At 45.2% G+C, this 15,944-nt stretch overlaps 2 protein-coding genes across 4 annotated transcripts in view; one reads left to right on the top strand and one right to left on the bottom strand.

Moving 5' to 3' along the window:
* Positions 1-646: 646 nt before the first annotated feature.
* LOC125739532 (cytochrome c oxidase assembly protein COX20, mitochondrial) lies at positions 647-1,967 on the top strand. Its single transcript, XM_049009745.1, has 4 exons — positions 647-768; positions 1,078-1,192; positions 1,336-1,399; positions 1,640-1,967. Exons 1-4 carry the CDS (start codon positions 661-663, stop codon positions 1,779-1,781), a joined length of 429 nt encoding a protein of 142 aa, XP_048865702.1. The 5' UTR covers positions 647-660; the 3' UTR covers positions 1,782-1,967.
* Positions 1,968-4,880: 2,913 nt separating this feature from the next.
* Positions 4,881-15,944, bottom strand: part of arfgef3 (ARFGEF family member 3) — a 30,775-nt gene continuing 19,711 nt past the window's right edge. The window contains exons 23-35 of one of the 3 annotated variants that reach the window (XM_049006969.1): positions 15,743-15,884; positions 15,486-15,608; positions 14,953-15,056; positions 14,717-14,861; positions 14,457-14,585; positions 13,887-14,063; positions 13,496-13,610; positions 13,062-13,164; positions 11,912-12,043; positions 11,093-11,223; positions 10,764-10,772; positions 8,511-9,729; positions 4,881-8,272 (exon numbers count right to left, since the gene is read on the bottom strand). In XM_049006969.1, coding sequence (XP_048862926.1) covers positions 8,081-8,272; positions 8,511-9,729; positions 10,764-10,772; positions 11,093-11,223; positions 11,912-12,043; positions 13,062-13,164; positions 13,496-13,610; positions 13,887-14,063; positions 14,457-14,585; positions 14,717-14,861; positions 14,953-15,056; positions 15,486-15,608; positions 15,743-15,884 — 2,721 coding nt within the window. In that variant the 3' untranslated portion in view covers positions 4,881-8,080. The remainder of the gene's footprint in view (positions 8,273-8,510; positions 9,730-10,763; positions 10,773-11,092; positions 11,224-11,911; positions 12,044-13,061; positions 13,165-13,495; positions 13,611-13,886; positions 14,064-14,456; positions 14,586-14,716; positions 14,862-14,952; positions 15,057-15,485; positions 15,609-15,742; positions 15,885-15,944) is intronic. The other 2 variants (XM_049006970.1, XM_049006971.1) reach the window with 2 other exon arrangements.

The following is a 15,944-nucleotide window of genomic DNA, read 5'->3' as shown; positions in this document are numbered from 1 at the left end:
TAGAAGGAAGAAACCTTGGGAGGGACCAGACTCAAAGGGGGAGCCCAACCTCCAGGGACCATCAGAGGAAGTCAAATTAGCAGTGTCCCGATTTTTACACTCGAATTACCACTGTTTAAAGTAGCACAGAGATGTTTTTTGTAGTCACTGTCACATTCAAGGTTTTTTCTCCTTTGTCCACAGGTGTTTTGTGTTCTGTTGTTGCTGATTACCCAAGGCTTAGGAGATTAATAGCATGCTCTCTGATATCTGATGACCAAAGAAGGGTTGAATTTTGAGGCTTTTTGGGTGAACATCACCTTGAAACATACCTGAATAAGCAGTCCATTCAGTACATATTGCTGGAGTCGTGTACTCTAACAGTGTCACAAAACACAACTATTACCAAAAATATTATGAGTAGTTATATTATGAGCTTTAAATTCATGTGCATGTAGTCACTGTTTAAATGCCATATTAATTAATTATAATTAGATTATTAAATTTAACCTGAACTAATAATGCATTCCAAAAATGTACTGTAAAATATGCTTTCGCTTAAATATCCTGCAGATGTCATTATTTTTCACTTAGAAATCAGGGTGAAAGCAGGTAAAGTGTAGGAACTCAAAATCGTTGTATTGACTGTACACACGGTATATAATTTCGGACGGACAGCGCATGCGTAGAGATACAGAGCCGATTACAAACGTCCTGCAGAATTGGAAGGAGTTTGCTGGGGATTTGAAAGATAAAATGACGAACGAAGAAGAGGCGTCGAAAAGAAAGGTAATTTTGTAACGTAAGTTATTTACTTATAACATTTTACCAGTATGGCTAGGACACAAATTATCGTTAAGTGGCCTTATATGTTCCGTTTGACCCTGATATTTCTGAAGGTATATATTTCCCTTCTGTGGCATCGTAACATCTGGGGACAGTTTCCCATAAAATGTCAGCAAGTACTGTATCAAAACCTTGTTATGGAATTGGCCAACATTAAAAAATATCACCCTTTCGATGTCAAGGGTCTCCGTTCCTAAGACATTTTCGCGTTTTAAAGTTACATTACTGTAGCTTCTACTTCTCGATGTGCAGCCCTTCAAGTTATTAGGAATCCTAGATGTTCGGAACACCCCGTGCGCCAGAGAGTCCATTCTGCAGGGTGCTGGTGGATCCCTAGTCGCTGGCTTTGGATACTTTTTAGCAACAAGTAAGTGGGTGCATTGGCTGGCATGGTCATTTATTGCTGTAATTTAAAAGCAAATGACATGATTTGTTATTACACTATGTTGTAAGATTGTCATGTGTATGTCGTGGTTACTGTAGCATAAAGGGCTCTAAATCTGTTTACAGGCAGAGTACGGAGATCTTTTGATGTCGGAATGATAGGATTCACTCTTACAACCCTGGTATCTTGGTAAATGCTTTTCTAATCTATTGTTACACGTTTTTGTGTAATAATTCTGTAGGCTACAGTTTAATATCCAATTATACTAGAACATCCATTTCATTTAAACGAAAAGGGCCTTTTTGTTTAAGACCGACTAACTTGAAGAGTACTTTGTACATTAAACTAAGGGTGACATTCTGAGCATCCTTAAGGCTGTATTTCTTGTCAATCTTTCAGTATCTAACATCTCTTTGCCTTTCTTTGAAGGTTCCATTGTAGGTACAACAACGCCAAGCTCCGAATACAGCAAAGGCTAATCCAAGATAGTTTGCAGAACAAGGTGGTCTATGAAGGCACGGGTCTGGACCCCTCTCAGAAACAGGGCAGGGGCTCTCCAGGGAGCTCATGAATGCAGCACTATTACTGAGATGTTCTTTGTGAGTTCAAAGTGCCGGTCTTCCCATCATGGTACAGCAAAGTCTTCATGTGGTTCGTGTTCTGTTATGTTCACTTACTGTCCTTAGAGGACATATGTTTGAATGTTTAAATGAAATGTTTGTTGGAGTATGCAACGATTAAATTTTTATTTATTGGAGTGGATTATTTTCTTTCTCTGGCTTGGATTGTGGTTAGTAAACATAGTGAACTAGATATGCTACCCATGGGTCCTGCTTCTCAATAATAATCGATACTTTATTGACCCTGTGGGAAAATTGCCTTTTTATGCCTCTCTCAGCTTGCTCTTTGTGCTGAGGTTGGGTTTGAACCAATGACCTTCTGATTACAGGTACACAGGCTTAGCCCACTGAGCCACATCATACCACCTTCTTCTGCGTATTTCCTTCATAATCCAAAGACTGTTAGTCTAACTGACGTCTCTGAATTACTCACAGCATGACTGTGTGCATGACCTGGCATCCCATCCAGGGAGTTTCTCCTGCCTTGTGCACTATATATACTGAACAAAAATATAAACGCAACACTCTTGTTTCTGCTCCCATTTTTCATGAGATGGACTTAAAGATCTACAATTCATTCCAGATACACAATATTACCATTTCTCTCAAACATTTCTCACAAATCAGTCTAAATGTGTGATAGTGAGCACTTCTGCTTTGCTGAGATAATCCATCCCACCTCACAGGTGTGCCACATCAAGATGCTGATCTGACATCATGGGTAGTGCACAGGTGTACCTTATACTGCCCACAATAAAAGGCCACCCTGGAATGTGCAGTTTTTTGCTTTATTGGGGGTCTGGGGACTCAGAACCGGTCAGTATCTGGTGTGACCACCATTTGCCTCATGCAATGCAACACATCTTCTTCGCATAGAGTTTATCAGATTGTCAATTGTGGCCTGTGGAATGTCGGTCCACTCCTCTTCAATGGCTGTGCGAAGTTGTTGGATATTAGTGGGAACTGGTACACGCTGTCGTATACGCCGGTCAAGCACATCCCAAACATGCTCAACGGGTGACATGTCCGGTGAGTATGCTGGCCATGCAAGAACTGGGACATTTTCAGCTTCCAAGAACTGTGTACAGATCCTTGCAACATGGGGCCGTGCATTATCTGTCTGAGTGGCTGGTCTCAGACGATCTTGGAGGTGAACCTGCTGGATGTGGAGGTCCTGGGCTGGTGTGGTTACACGTGGTCTGCGGTTGTGAGGCCGGTTGGATGTACTGCCATATTCTCTGAAACGCCTTTGGAGACGGCTTATGGTTGAGAAATGAACATTCAATGCACGAGCAACAGATCTGGTTGACATTCCTGCTGTCCGCATGCCAATTGCACGCTCCCTCAATGCTTGTGGCATCTGTGGCATTTTGCTGTGAGACAAAACTGCACATTCCAGGGTGGCCTTTTATTGTGGGCAGTATAAGGTACACCTGTGCACTACCCATGATGTCAGATCAGCATCTTGATGTGGCACTCCTGTGAGGTGGGATGGATTATCTCAGCAAAGCAGAAGTGCTCACTATCACACATTTAGACTGATTTGTGAGAAATGTTTGAGAGAAATGGTAATATTGTGTATCTGGAATGAATTGTAGATCTTTAAGTCCATCTCATGAAAAATGGGAGCAAAAACAAAAGTGTTGCGTTTATATTTTTGTTCAGTGTATATTACCTAGGAAAGGCTCCAGGCCCCCTGGTGACCCTAAGATAATCAGTTAGAATTACACTCATCCATCCACCAGGTGTCGCTCTTTACCCTGGAACTGCATCGGATGAAATATGTGCTGTATCTCTACCCCCCCCCCCAGATAAAGGACATTGTTTTATTAGTCCCTGCTCTATGCTTGGATTTTTATTGTAGATTATTGTAAAATTTTGATGTACGTCCCATATCTTTGTGAGGAAAGTTTTCTTTTAATGCCAGGTAGAGTTAAAACATTGAGGTGCTTCCTCCCCGTGACTGGATGTTAATCGGCAAGACCTAGAAATATCTCCACTGCCTTACTGGTGCCTGTTGAATTGCTGTTGTCCATTATCATGGCGTTTCAAAGATGCCCAACCTATCAGAATCCTTCAAGTAATTGGCGGGCAGTTCAGGAGGGTTATGGCTGAGCTGGTCACTAAAAAGGGAAAATAAAATCTAATTATTCGATTCGAAAAATATTGGAGTCGACTCCGATGTCGAGTTGGGATTCAATGTAGTCGATTCCAAGAGTCAATTCCAGATAACAGCTTCCCCGATTCTCAGTCATTTCTAAAAGATTAAAAATATGGGAGTAAAAGGGTCTTGATGGAAGAACGGCAGAGTAGTATGAATTACAAGGAAGCTTGATACTTTTGACAACAAGTGTTCACAGCCCAGAAAGCTAACCGAATGTACAATATCCTCAACATTCCTTATGTGTGGTAAGAAAAACAAGGTTTTTAGAACCTAGATGAGCAGTGCTAGTTCATCGCCAGTGGAAATCAATTTTGGGGGACTCTTATTACATTCTCAGTTTTGGTGACACGCAATGTGAGTGACGTGACCATGCTGTGTGACCGACCCACATTTCCATTACAGTGTGTTTCCATTTAATCCAATTGCTCTTCATTTGATCTTGCGAAGGACCTGCAGGATTAGCAAGCTCTCATGCTTGAAAGGACACAAATATCCTTTAAGTATCACATTTCAATCTTTTTCTGATTAAAAATTCTTAATTACAAATGTTCCTTAATGATATGTATGAATGTAGCATGCATGGCTAAATGTTTTTTTTAGGTCACACATTTCATTAGGAGTTTTAACAACAGAAAATTGATTAAATCATTTAACCGAGCATCAATGAATCCATGTATTTTCAGTTTAATTAGATTGCAGGTGACCTTAAAGCGGAGTACAGCTTAGATACGACGGCTGGGTACAGGGCACAAAGTACAGGTGGGAGTCAGCCAGTCGCCTGAGTTTTCTGTCCTTATGGAAGCAGGAAAAGTGTGGCAGCTGAAGAAAGAGTAGGGGCTGGACTAAAAGATGGCATTAGCTTCCACTGATAAATAGGCCAGCCAAGTACACATAAACGTTTGCTGGTTTATTCAACAACACATTCAACATAACTTTCAAACTGGGAAACATCAGAATATACAGCTTTTTTTAATGTGTCAGTTTTTGTTCATTACATATCTTGAGACGAATTACACCTGTAAGAGAACAGTGTCCTTCATTTCAGTCAAAAGAGAACATTAAGAATGGTACAGTCCCAAGAATTTGACAAAGGCGAGAGTTTTGTTTAAAACCACTCCATATAGTACTGGGTTCCATACAATTTCACACCTCATCGTGACTGTAAGTAAGGGTGTGACTCGCTTCACATCCCATCCGAGAGGAGACATGTGGGTATGAGTTCACTGGACATGCTTTGGTGACATTAAAACAAGGTGAAAAGTAGGACATTGTAACAATAGCCTCCTTTCTGTATTATACAGTTGTCAAAATACCTGTATCAAAGCTCTTAACCGTGTTGTAAAATGTGCGCGGAATGACCTCTAAGACTGAGTTTAGCTTTTACTGCTTCCACTTTTGATCTGCATTATTAAAGCTCTTTCCGGCAGATTTGTGAATATTCTGCATTCCTGGATTCCTACCAAAAATATATATATATATATATTTTTATAATGAAAGTAGTCTTTCAGAAAGAATCTTGTAAATCACAGGCAAGTTATTATCTGATTAATAACTGTTTTCGGCATGCAGAATGCACCCTGTGATTTACACAGCAGGTGTACTAGTTTACATTGCATTGGTCTGTAATGGTCTTTTTACAGTAGAGCTAAAGGAGCTAAGAAATGAGGGATATAAATCTGAAGTAGTTGGTGCCAAGCAGTTTTTTGGGGCACAGGTGCCCACTTCCTACCTCCTCCATGAATCACCCATTTAAAACCAGGCTGGCAGGCATGTGCTGGGTAACAGTTTGCTTGTTTACAAACCCATAACCATGTGGCTGCTCCCGCTGTCAGAACTAGTGACTGAGACCACATACAGCTTGTTTTCAAGATAAATTAAATTAAAAAATTAAATAGATTCCATGGTGGAAAATGGAATAGTGGGTACTATTACTGTGAAACCAGTTTTTGTGACGAGTGTTTTTTTCTGATTGGACGAGAGTATAATCCACTGATTTAAGCCTGGATATTGTGAGTCCAGTGTTACACTCAAGCTACACTCTGTGTTCCTTGTTGAGTGAAAATAATCATAAATAGTGGATTACTGTATGTAATGATGATTTTTTATTATTTTTTTAAATTGAATAAAATTGTTCAGTGCCGCCGTCCAAAGATGGGTCAGTCACACTGGATCAAGAAATCCCAGTGCAGCTCCTAAATAAACTGGTTCACAGTGTCGTTCCCACTGAATGATACTGGCCAAGAAAGTGTCCATAACAGCCTGTCAAAATGTGGCCAATTGTTTGCGCATTTTCAGAAACACATGTACAGATTTAAATACATAAACAATACTGTAATATATAATCTGGTCTTTATACCTTTTTTTAGCAGACAAGAAAGGCAGACAAAAAAAATATGAAAAAAACAACAGTTACAGGACAGACACCAGCAATAATCATGAACCCGCCACCATAATCAGATGTTTTCTGTAGAACTTTACATTCATCTTGTACACAAAAAGGTTTCTTTCCCCAAACTGGTTTGGTGTCAGGATTAATGTGCATAGCCTAATATCTCTGCCTTATCATTTCTGATGACTCAAACTCTCAAACTCATTTGTGATTGTATGATCTGTAAGGAAGATGCACTATGTGGAAAGTACATTTACTCTTTGTCCGTTTAGTTGGATTTCATAGTAAATTTGTAACATTTTTCCACATCCGTTAATGGACAGCTTCAGCTTCAGAATTCAGTATCATACATGTCATTTTGGACAAAAGCCGACTGCTAAGTAAATCAATGGAAATTTCCGGAATAAGAACTCACCGTCAGTACATGATTCATCAAAAGACAAAATGGAGACCGTGTTCAACCTCAAATACCGGCAGATTCCTAACCATTTACATGTTTTTAAAAGCTCTCATAAACTGAAGATTTCCAATACATATTATATCCCACTGAGTAAAATCAATGAGATGTGAATTCACCACAGAGTACAGGCAACCTGTAAAAGTAAAACAATATTTAGAAACGGAGTTTCTCATATTAGTTTGAAGCTTGATTTCTCCAAATATTCTCCATAAATGCCTCATTGAAAAAGTAATTGCATAAATGGTGTCCTTGGTCTACTTTAATTTTAATAATGTTTAATGCGACACCCTGTTTTTGGGGTTATTTTCACCTGCTCTCATCTGGGTGATTTAAGGTGAGTCTCTTTCTGGGACCGTGGGGGGGGGGGGGGGGGGGGGTCACAGGAAATGAATCCTGGTGGATGTTTTTACATAATGGCACCAGAATGAGGTGGGATTTCAAAGTCGCTCACGTCACCAAGGACTGGCGTGATCCCGCCGTCCATCACGGAGAGGGAACGCGGACCATGCAGCGCTCAAACTGAGGAAAATCACTCGACACCCTGCCCAGCCCAAACTGGGATTTTTCTCTCATAAGCTTCACTGCACCAGATCAGACGGTAATGATGCCTGTCTTTTGACGCTAGACAAGTTAATTGGCATTAAGGCAAAAAAAAAACAATCTAAGCCGTTAAAAGGCTCTCGTTTCTTTCACCTCATCAGTTTCCGGCCTGTTTCTCACCATAACGGTGTGAACATGTGACCAGCAGAGCAAGATTCCGTCAGAAGCGGCTTTTTCCAAGCTGCCGGGTAACTTGGTGGTTAGATTGAGCTTTGAGCCATACTGTATGCAAATCATTGTGTGCTGATTTTAAAATGACGTTGTTTCCCCTGTTCCAACAGTCGATCGCTGTCGTTTCTTTAGTTTGTGTATCTGCTTAGTGCGTGGTTTTCATATTGGCAGAAAATATTACATTTGACATGGAGCATAAATTCAAAAATATATATTCCATATAGGTTGAATAAACATAAATGCATAAATCTTAAATAGATCACATTCAGGATTAGATACAACTACAAATACATCAGACTTCAATCCATGGATGTTTTATATAAGTAGTAAAATAATAACATGATCTTCCAGAAATTGCCTGGAACTTTCTTAAACTATGTATTAGTGGTAAAGCAAACAGATGAAGGCAGTCATACCAGCCTGGGTTCCAATCTCTCCTCAGCCTCACCTGTGAGGTCACAGCCCCCTAAACAATGACGTCATACACTCTGCCGACACGCCCCAGCCACTCCCTCACCGCCTGCCGCACACGGACGTCCGTCACGTGACACGTCAGCTGACTGATGCAGGGAAACACTGCCGGCTGCAGGGCGACGAAGGTGGGATCTGGGAGAAGCTGGATCTGGTTGAGGATAATCAGGACCATGTTGGTCCAGGCCTGAATGACAACAGGGAGGCAGAACAGGCACAAGCAGATCAGTGAGCTGGACAAATTTCACTTAATGCAGAAATCGACACCTTCTTCACAAAATATTCTATTATTCCCATCATGGTAACTGAAATAGAATGCATTACCAATCTACGCAGGATTCCTAGTCAGTTTATGCAGTAAGTCTGTACTGTGGCAATTACATTTAAGGAAAATGATGCGGATTTTTAAAATGAGTGAGACAAACCTGAATCTGTGCCTCAGAGTCCCTAAGCGAAACGTTCTGTGAGCTGGCAGTAGACCCAGATCGGGACCTTTTCTCCTGACGGAGAACCTCAGGGCCGGCGCTGAAGGAATGGCGCATAGTTCCTTGGTCCAGCAGCTGCTGGGGCCTCCGCGGAATGGGCGAGTCGGGCCCCCTGAGCGTCACAGAATCCACCCTCTTCTCGCCGGGCTTGGCCTCCTTCACGAAGGTGGTGAGGTTGTGCTGCTGCTTCCTCCTCTTGTACTCGACCATCAGCTTTGTGATCGTCTTATCGGTGGCGATAGTGTACAGCTTGTTCCCTGCACTCTCCCACCACTCTTTCTTCCGGGGCATGTCCCGCCTCTCGCCCCTCAGCGGGACGCTGGTGCCCACCCCCGGGCTGTGGGCATCCTCTGATGGCGTCTCGGCTGGGTGGCAGCGGAAGCCATCCTCAGATGGCGTGCCCCGTACCGACAATCCTCCAGGAGAAGGTGTGGAGGTTTCTGAGGGAAAGACTGGGAGGAAAAAGAGGGGATCTCCCCGAAGGATGGGGGGCTCCTCCATGGTACTCTCCAGGTCCAGGTGCATCTGAATGTAGTTGTTGCACAGGTCCATGCAGAGTTTGTGCAGCCGCTTGACCAGCCAAACCCAATCCACGCTGCTGGCTGGCTGGATGCTGAGGGAGGGGATCTTGGCCCTCCACTGGCGTTTCTCCTTGCCCCGTGGGGGGCTCACCTGTGCCGTCTCCTCAAAGATGTCCTCATCTTCAGACGAGCATTGCTGGGAGGAGTCCGAGCTTCCCTCCTCATCCTCATACAGGATCTTCTTGACCTGCTCAGCTGTGATGTTCTCTTGGGTGGTCAGCGTGGCACACAAAAGGGCCTGGAAGTAGATGTTGAAGCTCATGGCTGACTGGCGGTACAGATTGGCAGCGCTACCCACTCCAGACACCTTCATCAGGAGGTACTTCAATCCGGGCCGAGTGTCAAAATCACGGGCGGTGCGGTAGGAGTCCAGAAGCAGGTCGAAAATGATAGCCAGGTTCTGCATGGAAATGTAGCGCAGGAAGCCCGTCGGTTTGGGTTCTGACACGGGCGTGGCCTTCTCCGGCACCTCCGTCTGGCCAGAGTTCTTCACAAACTCCTCCAGCAGGATATCATAGAGATTCTGGAGCAGCACCTGGTGTGACAGGAGGCTCACCACAATGGTCCTGAAAGGTATCCTGTGATCGTAAGAGGGGGGGGGGGGCTTGTCAGATTTACATTTAATTACAGTGAATCGTTACTGAAAATACTCGGAGTGCAACTGCACATGGTACATTACCAGGCACATGGTACATTACCAGGCACATGGTACATTACCAGGCACATGGTACATTACCAGGCACATGGTACATTACCAAACTGTTCGCTAAGCCCCTGACAATTCAACACGCACATGCCGAACGTGGAGTCACAAGATGTCTGTCATATTCCTGTACATATTGGCGCAAATATAAAAGACTTCTCCCCCCTCCAAAAATACATTAAAAAAACTGGGGTCGTCTTATTTTCAAAGGGCTAGAATTTAAATGTCATTAAAGACCAGCAGAGGAGTTAATTATCCGCTTCCTGGCTAAAGTGTAGAATGTGTTTTGTTAGCATGTAACTGTGAGTGCCATGTAAAATGTTGGTGCCCTAGTTTGTGCCAGTATTAAACTGATAGGGGCTGCTAATAAAGAGCGGATTTCATTATAATAAGAGCTGTCATCATCTTTATTAAAATGCCTCGACCATTCGCCACAAAGCGCTTTTTTGCCTCCTTAATGTGGGACTGCTGCATTAAAAAATGCCCTCTAGGGTTGTGGAGTTTGTAATACTGATTATCTGTCGACTCTGTATGCGACTGCCTGTGGTTACCTTTGGACAGTGACATACTTAATTTTATATATGTTCTTGTGAAAGAAAATATATTTTTTCTGAAGATATGATTTTGTATTCTGTGTGTGTGTGTGTGTGGGGGGGGGGGGGGGAGTCATCTTATATTAGGGATAATTCCCTAGAGGGTGCCAGGCTTTACCCTGGAGCCCCTCAGCACTTTGTATGCAAATACGAGCTAGAGATCAGTGCTTAAACTGAAACAAATGTTCTCTTCGGTCCAGTGAATCCGCAGTGCGAACATTGTTCTGCACCCCGAATGAGGATAAAATTCCTACATTCTCGCCACAGAACTGCAGCACTAACACGTGATTCATATGGAGGTGGTCGAGCATCTTACCCCACTTTCCTGTTGCAAGTCAAGCATGTTAGAAAGGAAGAATCAACAACACAGAAAAGCAATAAGCCAAATGTAAGAGTCCGTGGCAAGTAACAAGGGTCAGGAGTGTGACATGTACGCATTACATGCTGCCATTTTAAAATTAGAGTACTGAATGTACTGAATTGCGTAACATTTAAAGCAGAAGGAATCTTGTACTGTAGGTCAACTAAGATGAACATGATTACAATATAGTAACCCTTGCATCTTTGTAGCAGAAGGTATAGGCTACGGCAGCAGGACTGCTTTAAGAGAGACACTGACACACACACCATACAGGACAGTCCTACCTCTTTGCAGTATGTCCATTGGACTGCTGGTCAGGGGGCAGCTCGATGATTAGCACACACGACTGAGCGTGCTCAAAGCCTTCCTTGTTGTTAGGGGTCTTGGGAGAGCACTGGGTATCCAGCATGAACACCTGAAAGGGGGAACAAAGATTTACGTTTTTTACGCAACACTGAAAATGTTTGTCACGGGACAAATTGTCCGATGCCACCCTTGTCCCTCAAGGTTCTTCTTGACTGTGTGTCTAAAAACTCATGGTTGTCCCAGTGGTGGTTCTGGTTTCCAGTTTTCGACTGCAGATCACCCTGAATATGACAGGAGATACTCAGGGCCGGGCAATTAACTTTCCAGTGCGATGACTAACATTAACCTGTGGGTGTAACATTACAGTCAGCGGGCTGTTTCTGTCGTGTTGTAATGGGTGGCATAGATTTTGTGATTTTCACAGGCATAAGGAACTATCTACACTAATACTGAATGTAAGAACGAATACATGAATGGAGAAAATGGTGGTGCAGTATTGCGATTATCACCAGTATGTGACAGTCAGAGGTGTATAGCATGTGTCATAGACCATCAAAGCTGGTTAGGAGAACGGTGGGTGAGGTGTTCTTCATGAAGTTTGTCAGGAGGCCTTCAGACCTTGCAGGTGGCCCAGGAATATTTCTGAGGAGCTATCAATGCTCTGATGATGAAATATGACATCTCCTAGCCAACGAAAGGAGCGAACGCGATTCTACGCGCAAGAGGAGCCGAAGTGTGTACTGGGGAGCGAGACTCTACACTGAGGAAGGCGGGGAAGACGCGTGTTCAGGTCTCACCTGCTGAGCCATGGCACGGATCCTCCAGTACTCCGCCTCCGCGGACGGCGAGTGGGAGGGAGCGGCCACCTTAACCTCACAGGCGTCACCCGTGAAGCTGTCGGAGCCACTGTGGAAACAGGCCAGCAGGTTCTACCAGCGGGGGGAAGACAAGAAGCCGGGAAAGAGTCGTCACGGACTGCCTTAGCGCTGCTGACATCGCCTCTGCTCTCCCCAGAATTGTCAATGATGCTTTTATGTTATAACCTCAATACCCACAACAGATGGATACTTACAACAAAACCGTGATCATTCCCAGTTGGATCCCATAAATTCATCAAACGTGCTTTAGATGAATAACTGTATTTGTGTATTCGAAAACAGAGATGACCTCATGTGTGTCTCACGCCCTTGAGTGTTGCTAGGGATGTTACGGATTCTGCTGCTTTAGAAGATACTGGGGACAGATGAATGATGAAACTGGCTTGTAATTTCCGGGAGTCTTCCAGCACTAGACCTGATCGCATGACCTAAATAATGACGCACGACCAATGTGCATGAACACACAGAAAAGCTTTTCATATTTACGTAGTGGCATAAAAAAGACATACGTTGTAGGAAATAGTTTAGTCAAAATGTGGATCAAACAGTAAGGTTCCAGCATTAAGAATATACCTGCTATTGTGTTTAGCTAAGTATCTGATTCAGTGACTCCGTCCTTTAGTCATATTTCCAGAGACGGTTTTTTAGCCGATGCTAAAAAAAGAGCAGCACACTAATCCTTTAAGAAGATTAATTCCGGTTTATGCAACGCTGAGCAGGTTTACTGCTGTGAGTCTTCAAATATGCAAAATGCTGCTGTGCTGAATCTGAATGTCATGTTAGTGACATCTGAACTAATCCACAAACATATGTTTTGTTGCAGATCATGAAACTGTCAATAACAGAAAAGCATCCGGATCTGTCGCGTTCCGAATTATTTCACGGTCATCAGCCTAGGCTGACTGTGCTGAGACGAGCCCCCACCTGGATCCAAACCCTCCCCCCGTTCCTGTTTTTGGGCTGACCATAGAGGCGACAGACTGTGGCTGCACACATGCGGTTGCAGCCTTGCACCAGGCACCCCATTCATTATTTCAGTATCGGGCCGCTGCGCCCGGCTCTCCGCTACCTTGACGGGTTCCAGGGTGGCAGAAAAGGCGTCCTGCAGGGCGCAGCACGCGAGCCTCCACATCTCGTCCGTGAAGACCGGGCCAGCCGTCACCAGAACATACCTGTCATGCGGGACACTGTCAGGCACCAAGCAGAGCATTTCTGGTTCATGACCAACCTCATTCGGCAAGGCACCCCACCCCAAGCCACCCCCTTAGACATCTCCGGTAAATTTCGACCACACTTTCGGCAAAACTTACAAAGCAAACCCCCGAAGAAAGAGAAGTGTGTGCTGTTTTTCTGTCTTTGCCGTGCAAGAAGCGAAATATATTCTACTAAAATATGCTCAGTGCGCAGCAACCACGGTTTATGCCGACTTCTTTTTACGGAAGGTCCGCTTCGCTGAGAGAGGGCTGCCGAGGTATCGGCAGGCGACCCAGCTACACTCCTGACCTGATGCAAGAGCAGCCCACTCTGGAGATGGTCTCCGCTGGCTCCGCTACACAGGCCACCAGCAGATTGAACAGGTCCTTCAGCATCAGGTTGATCAGGCTCTCATATCCAATATCTGAAACAGAGCCAACAGAGGGGTCAGCTCTTCACGAAGACCTTCAAAGACCTTCACAAAGACCTGCGGAGAGCCTAGCATTACAGTGCAGTACCAACAATTATGAAGACTGGAGAAGTGGTTAAGGAGCTAGACCAGTGTTTCCCAATCCGGTCCTCGGGGACCCACAGATAGTGCATGTTTTCGCTCCTACCGGGAGCTGGGATGGAGCGAAACTGTGCACCGTCTGTGGGCCCCCCCAGGACTGGGATGAGGTTGACTGTTTCCGGCCGATACCCGAGTGGATGAAGCTGTGGATGTGCTCCACGACGAGTTCACACAACAGGCCGATGGCGTGCTTGAAATGGGCCGCGGCGATGTCCCAGTAGGAGTGGTCACCAAGGCTACGCTGCAGCCACACAGACATCACAGGGAGGAGTAGCTGGATCACGGAGAATATGGCGAAGCCTGGCCCTAGACGAACAACCAGGGCATCGTCAGCGTCTCTCAATGTGGAGCGGAATCCACAGGGTGGACTGTGACCTTTTACGCAGTGCTTTCTCTTTCGTCTCCCTCTTTCCGGAATGTTCTTAAACTGCGGAGCTGTGGGTTTCCTCCCGGGGCCCAAAGACATGCAGTAATGCTGACTAGCATCTCTGATTGCCCAGTATCTGATTGTGTGTGTGTGTTTGCTCTGTGATGGACGGCATCCCGTCCAGGGTGTACGCCAGCCCTGTGCCCTACTCTGCCCAAGATAAACTCCAGGCTCACTCTCACCTGAAAGTTGCTAACTTAAACGTGAAGAAAAGAACATCATACCAAAGCAGATATTTTCCCTTGTGCCCAAACCCATGCGGGTTGCCCCACCTGGGACCTTGGTGATCTCCCTGAGGAGCTCGAACAGCAGCTCCAGGGTGGGTGGCTGGTGTTGCCGAGGACAGTTGGACACGGCCGCCGTCAGCTGCTCCAGGAGGAGAATCCACACCTGGATCAGGCCTGGGTGAGATCACAGACAGCCTCAATCAACGGAATCGCCCATCATATTTATGAAAAAACCTATTGTCTTTTTGAAGCACCGCCCACTTTTTTAGATGCTTGCATTTCTCGGCTACCCAGGTGTGGCTCACCCGTGTCATCGTCGCACTCTGCCAGGACGGAGTCCATGCCGTCCTCGCTGCTCACCGACCTCTCCTGCGCCCGCATGGGCAGACTGGCTAGCCGAGCACCCAAAAACACTGGCTTGGATGGCATCTTGTAGATCTTGGCAAGCAGCTGCAGGCACCAGAGTTATAAACTCACTGATGGGCACTGAAGTACAGCTTCGTCAGCCTTGGTAATATACGAATGAGTGAAACTGCCAAACCTGTGAACACCTCCTCAGATAGTCCAGAGCAGGAAGGCACAGATCTGTGGAGCTGTACTCAGTGTTGTGGACACAGTCCCCAATCTCTCTGTAGTCCACTTCTCCTGGGGACAAGTACAACCGGGCTTTACCCAAGTACACCAGTTGACTGGCTCCGCTAAACATTTCAGGCATCACTGAGAGAGACAGTAATCTTTGTGCTGTGTTCTCTAGCAATCTTAGACATTGAATCAAAATAAAAGTCAGATTGCAGAGATGCAGTGCATTAGGACACAGACAGACAGAGAGACAGACAGAGAGACGGACAGAGAGACGGACAGAGAGACGGACAGAGAGACGGACAGAGAGACGGACAGAGACAGAGAGACAGACAGAGAGACAGAGACAGACAGACAGACAGAGAGACAGACAGAGAGAGAGACAGAGAGAGAGACAGAGAGAGAGACACAGACAGACAGACAGACAGACAGACAGACAGAGAGACAGACAGAGAGACAGACAGACAGAGAGACAGACAGAGAGAACCGACATACCTAAACCCTTTACAAATTTCATAAGGCACATGATGTAGTCAGTGGCTGCATTAGCAAACACCTGAATGTTGTCCGTGTTGATAAACGCCTCAAAGACGTCAAACACAGGTGCTTGGGATTTCCCTGCAAGTAAAACGGAAGGCGAGATGTACAGTTCGCAGGAATGGAGCACAGGTATCGAAGTACAAACCAATCCAGCCTGATAACACACATGCAAGTTCAGGTAAAGTAACTGAGTAAGAGGAAGAAGCACTTACCCATGGAGTACTCCCCGATCAGGTACTCCTTCATGTCGGTCTTGCTGCCATGCACAGTCCTCAGGGCACTGAAGAGGGGTCTCCAGCCAGACTGGATCTGAGGAGAGCACATCTCTACCAGCTCGCCTATGGAGGTGATTACCTGTGGGGGAGGCGTGGGGGGCAAAGGGAAGACAGCCGAGGCGGCCGGTCAGCGTCCTGC

The sequence above is a fragment of the Brienomyrus brachyistius genome, chromosome 3 (assembly GCF_023856365.1).
Source record: "Brienomyrus brachyistius isolate T26 chromosome 3, BBRACH_0.4, whole genome shotgun sequence".
In the NCBI taxonomy this organism is placed as follows: domain Eukaryota; kingdom Metazoa; phylum Chordata; class Actinopteri; order Osteoglossiformes; family Mormyridae; genus Brienomyrus; species Brienomyrus brachyistius.
The sequence above is the reverse complement of the archived record's forward strand: the minus strand, read 5'-3'. Positions and strand labels throughout refer to the sequence as shown.